The sequence below is a fragment of the Apis dorsata genome, unplaced genomic scaffold, assembly GCF_000469605.1.
Source record: "Apis dorsata unplaced genomic scaffold, Apis dorsata 1.3 scaffold_631, whole genome shotgun sequence".
NCBI lineage: Eukaryota > Metazoa > Arthropoda > Insecta > Hymenoptera > Apidae > Apis > Apis dorsata.
The window spans coordinates 594,418-599,352 of record NW_006263826.1 but is presented as its reverse complement, the minus strand read 5'-3'; the positions used below and the strand labels follow the sequence as shown (position 1 = coordinate 599,352).

The 4,935-nt window shown below is 40.1% G+C and overlaps 2 protein-coding genes across 3 annotated transcripts in view; one reads left to right on the top strand and one right to left on the bottom strand.

Moving 5' to 3' along the window:
* Positions 1–1,321: 1,321 nt before the first annotated feature.
* LOC102671820 lies at positions 1,322–3,091 on the bottom strand. 2 transcript variants are annotated; one of them, XM_031513236.1, is made up of 6 exons: positions 2,938–3,091; positions 2,756–2,832; positions 2,478–2,646; positions 2,191–2,382; positions 1,659–1,767; positions 1,322–1,585 (listed from the first exon to the last, which is right to left on the bottom strand). In XM_031513236.1, the coding sequence occupies exons 2-6, from the start codon at positions 2,826–2,828 to the stop codon at positions 1,388–1,390; spliced, it is 741 nt and encodes a 246-aa protein (XP_031369096.1). In that variant the 5' UTR covers positions 2,829–2,832; positions 2,938–3,091; the 3' UTR covers positions 1,322–1,387. The 2 variants fall into 2 exon arrangements, with proteins under 2 accessions (XP_031369096.1, XP_031369097.1); XM_031513237.1 differs by having other exon boundaries at positions 2,944–2,962.
* Positions 3,092–4,382: 1,291 nt separating this feature from the next.
* The window catches only part of LOC102672310 (acetylcholinesterase-like), a 19,540-nt gene continuing 18,987 nt past the window's right edge, over positions 4,383–4,935 (top strand). The window contains exons 1-2 of the mRNA XM_006621488.2: positions 4,383–4,527; positions 4,559–4,646. The gene's annotated coding sequence lies outside the window, so the exon portion shown is untranslated. The remainder of the gene's footprint in view (positions 4,528–4,558; positions 4,647–4,935) is intronic.

Sequence of the window (4,935 nt, the reverse complement as noted above, 5' to 3'; positions counted from 1 at the left end):
TAATAAATATATAATAATATAATATAATAATATATAATAATATATATATATAATATATATAATTATATAATATTATTAATATATATATTCATTATTATATTTATTATTTCGCGTGCCGTATCTGAATAACGACAAATTAGCCGACGGACGACACGCATTCTAAACAACCGGTAGACCGCGAACCTTTGTACTCGTATATATATATTGACGTTTCAACGGAAATGAGAAACGCCTCACGGTATGTTGCCCGTTTTCCCCGCTTTACCGAGAATTCGTAATTACACGGCACACACGCCACTTACAAGCGTTCTCCTGGCCTGCGCATACCGGGTGTCAAGCGGCCGAGCTCGGTCCGTGAAAAAAGAAGCCGCCGTTACGAGATTAGTCCTTAGACGGGGTACGAGTCGTTTTTACTTTCGCGGGATTCACAGGTGTCCCTCGAAGGAAGCCGTTTCGCCCATTCGACCGCTGTAATTGTCAGCCGCTGTCCGTTCCGCCGCTTATACGTATTTTCGCGTTCCAACGTAACTGGTTTCCTCCGAACAGCGTTACTTTTCCACGCCCCGTCTCTTCTATCCTTTTCTCCACCACGAGAAGAAGAAACGATTTCGAGTTAACGATCGTTCATTCTCTTATCGATTTTTAAAATCGAAAAAAAGAAAAAGGAAAAATTTATTGCCGTGCGAATGGTGCGTGTGCCCGTTCGCAAACGCGTCATCTGATTATCATTGTATACGCTGATGATGATAGCGTAACGTTATATATCGCAATTGCATCATCGTTTCTTGGAAAAATTGTGGCGCGACAGAGGGGAGACAGAGAGTCAAAGTTTTTATTGTTTCACCTGCCGACGTGTCTCGAATGAAAATAGTCCGCGACGCGATCAAAGGGAATTTTTTTTCTCCTTGAAATTCGATATCGAGAGCTAAAATTAGGTTCATCGAACGAACGGACACTTGTTGCTCTTGTCGCGACCCGTACACTCGTGATAAATGGAAGAAATTTCTTTGTTGCCTTCATAACGTGAACCTTTCTTCGCCTTTATTCGAAAAAACTTTTACTTTACGTTGCTTTCACGGTATGTATTTAATTGGCATCGAACTAAGGTGGTACGCGTTAAAGTATCTTGATATCAAAGTCGATTTCTCAATTTTTTTTTATTCTATGTTCGAGGTGATAAAATATCCAATTCAATTGTTTTACTGTTTCTTTCTTTTTTTTTCAATAACGAATGGTCAAAATATAACCTCGAAATTTAGCTTTCGTCGCTCGAAATACGATCCATTCTTGCTCGAACGCATTGGAATTAATGGAAGAATACGTTTTATATATTCGAATTTATTTCTTAGACACATCAGATAATTATTAAACTTAATCGCCCCCAGAATCAACCTTTAATTATATCTATCAAATCTTTCAACGAGATATTATTGAGAAATTTGTTCAACGTGTTGGCAATAATCGGACTCGCGTAATTCGATATCTCAGTTTGATAATCGTCGAGTAATCCGGGTAATACCTCGGTAATAGCTTTGCTCAAAAGCTTGGACACCTCCTCGTCGTTGTATAATCCGGTGATCGCGCACTGGAAAAATTGTAAAGTTTTTTGTCGTTTCAATTCTCATCCGTACATATTACGGAACGACACGAATACTTACATTGAATTTCTTTAGATGGGCATAGAACGTCAGATTCGAAATATTTAGTTTGTTATTCTGTACACCCAATTTTAAGTTTACCGTTACGTTAAGATCTTTGATGGCCACGCTGAAATTAAAAAAGAAAGAAGATAAGATTTTTTTCGTCGTATTACGAATGCTGTATCTTGACCGATAACTTTTGAATAACTTTGAGTTTGGAAAAAGTAGATAAATCGAGAAAATGATTCTCGATGCGATCCGTGAACTGTAGAAATCTATGGTATCTACATAGATATCGCGCGTCGATAATGTCGAGAATCTACAGGGCCGACTGTAGTTTTTAAGCTTCGCCATTTTATCCAAAGATGTGATTACTCGCATATCGAGAGATATTTTTCTTTTCTTTTCTCCCTCAAAAAATATAAACGATTTATAGAGATTAAGATTAAAAGATAAAACGCAATCTTTTATCAAACTATTCTACTCTATATAGATTATATATTCGATTATATTTTATATCGAATAATAATAGAGAAAATATAAAACTTACCGGATGTTTCCATTACCGAAGATGGAAAAACTATCGACGAGTGTGCCGGTTACATTGTAGTCGGTCATAATATTAATTTGATTGAAAAGAAGGCCGATGTCAGCTTTAAGACCAGCGAGCATAAAATCGCCTTGATTTACTTTGTAATCGGATAAACCATTGGAACGGAAATTCTTCAATATACCCTTTAGCCTGTTCGAATAGGAAGAAAGAAAAAGAAAAAAAAATCAACGCTACTTGTCACTCGACATTTCTGTTTTCAATTAGAAACGCGTATATACGCTTACGAGATCAAACCCTTCTCGTTCAAATCGATATTCATATTTTCGATTTGAAGAGGATCGAGAACGGGAATACAAAGCTTGCTGTTTCCATTCTTTATATATTCCTTCAATTTTTCAAGAAATCCAACCAGCTGACCTCCTTTGTTCTCGTATTCGTCGTATTCGTTGTTTCCTTAATTCGGAAGAGGGAAAAAAAAGCAAACAATTTTCGATAATTCGCGGTTCGGTTTAAGATCTTTTAGATCAAAGATTGAAAAGATAAAAATCGTTGTTACACTTACGATATATTTCGATCACGGATGAGGCATGACAGGTGATCAACACGGTGGCTAAAACCAATACGAAGAGGCGCATCTTGCTAAAAATGAAAACGAAACGAAAGAATCTCTTCACCGTGATTTGAAATCGATAATAAGATAAACGATGGTACAATTATTTCCAACGTTCGAAAATAAATACTCACGATTATTTTTTGATAAATCGCGAAATCACTATATGTTCGTCTGTCTCTCGAAATAGGTTCGGTTCGTTGATAAATCGTTCTTTATATACGGAAACAGTATCGTGCACTTGACTTTTAAGATCTCTTATCCGATTTATCGGGGAAAAAATCGATCAACTGATTGCGTTAAATTGACAAACAAAAAAATCAAGAAGAAGGCAAGGACGCGAAATTACATTGTTTGTTTTCGTTACAAGTGTCTCGTATCTTCTACCGCCGTGCATAATTCATCCAGATTTCCGACATCGGCAAATTTTTTTTTTTTTGTTTCCTTCTTTTTCCGCGTTCGTTCCGCGTTTCGTTAAATAATTATACATCGATATGCGTTATCACGTTTCGATAGGTGGTCACGAGCCACGATACGAAGGAATACGAACTCGAGATTGTTCTTCGAATTTTAGGGGAAAAAAAAATTTGTCGCATCGACGGATAGAGGACGAACCATAAATCTCCATAAATCCGGAAAGGTATCTGTATCTCATGTGGCCATGAAATTCGCGCGGTATCGATCGTTATGGCGTTATATTAAAATACTTGGTTATTGGACGGAAGGTTCGAAGGCAAGGCCTTCGAAGGTAAGCCGGCTAATAAACTATCGACACGTATATAATAAATAATCGTGAACGGATAAGCCTGAGATTCTCCGGGAATGAAAGGAAGGAAGAAGGAAGGATTTGAGACTCTCTCTTGTCGTCCGTGAAAATTTATATTATGGGAAAAAAAAACTCGATCCTTCGTTTTTCTTTTTTTTTTCCCCTAGGATGGAAAAGTTGGACGGATGTATTAACGTAACCAATCCCTGCCTAACGGCGAAGTTGAAATGATCGGCGGAGCAAAAAGAGCGTCTAGGGGGCGGAAGGGGGAGAGGAAAGGAGGAAAAGAGCGGCGCGTACGTACGGTGGCGACAGCGGTGGTGGCGATGGAGGTGCCGTTCGAACGTGGAAAGAAAAAAGGAAGAAGAAGAAGAAAGGGAGGAGAGGAAAGAAAAAAAAAGAGGAAAAATCGGGATAAAGGATAAAAAAGAGCGGGAGGCTCGGGAAGCGACGGAAGATGGTGTGGAGGTGGAGAGGTAAGAGGCGAAAGAAAGAGGGGAGCGGCCTGGGGGTTGAACGGCGAGAGAGGGAACCGGTATCCCGGTAGGAGTGGGGGGTGAAAATCGAGTGGGGATGCCAGGCCAGTTCACCCTTACTTGGCACGGCTCGACTCGTCAGTGCGGCCTGAACGGTTAACCGGCCTACTTTTTCGCGTGGTTATTTCGATTCCTCTCTCTCTCTTTCTCTCTCTCTCTCTCTCCGTTCTCGAGATTTACGACTCGTCGTCGAGATCGTCGTCGTTCTTCTTCGACTTCTCAACCCACCACCGATCTTCTTCCAGTATATACGCGTGATCGACACAGTGATCGAACCTACTACCACCGCTACCATTACCACCGCTAAACAAGGATAGAGAGAAAATTTCTTGCCCCTCGATGAAGAGCCATTGAACACGGGATCATCGAAGAGGAGGGAGATCGTGGAGAGAGAAATCTCAATTTTTGGAAAGATTCTTCGGGGAACCAGCTCTCTGGGGTAGCCTCGCTTCCTTCTCATCGCTGGTGCTTGTTGTCGAGCTGGACAGGGCAGCAGAGGCAGGAGAATCGGCAGCGACGGTGATTGCTCCCTTACAAATTCGTGAGTTTTTTTTTTTATTATTCTTCTCTTCCTATTTCAATCTCTTTCCCCTCTCGAATTCTCTCGACTCCCCGTATCCGACTCGTTCTTTTTCACCCGTTTTTCATAGCTGTCAATTTTCTTTCTCTAAAAGAAATTTTCCCTCTATCTCTCGTTTCGAGAGATCCGCGAGATCCATCGTAGTTCGAATATCCCTTTTCAATTCAATTTCGAGCTATGCACGCATTTTGCAAAAGTATCCAGAATTTCTCTTTCTTCCACGTTTTGTTTATGTCCCGTGCCCACGCAT

Bases quoted from the DNA above. Each gene is read 5' to 3' on its own strand.
- LOC102671820 (XM_031513236.1), bottom strand. From the start codon at position 2,828: ATGCGCCTCTTCGTATTGGTTTTAGCCACCGTGTTGATCACCTGTCAT. The intron at 2,383-2,477 runs GTAAGCGTATAT...CTATTCGAACAG, and splicing joins AACGAGAAGGGTTTGATCTC to GCTAAAGGGTATATTGAAGA. The intron at 1,768-2,190 runs GTAAGTTTTATA...TTTTAATTTCAG, and splicing joins TTCGGTAATGGAAACATCCG to CGTGGCCATCAAAGATCTTA.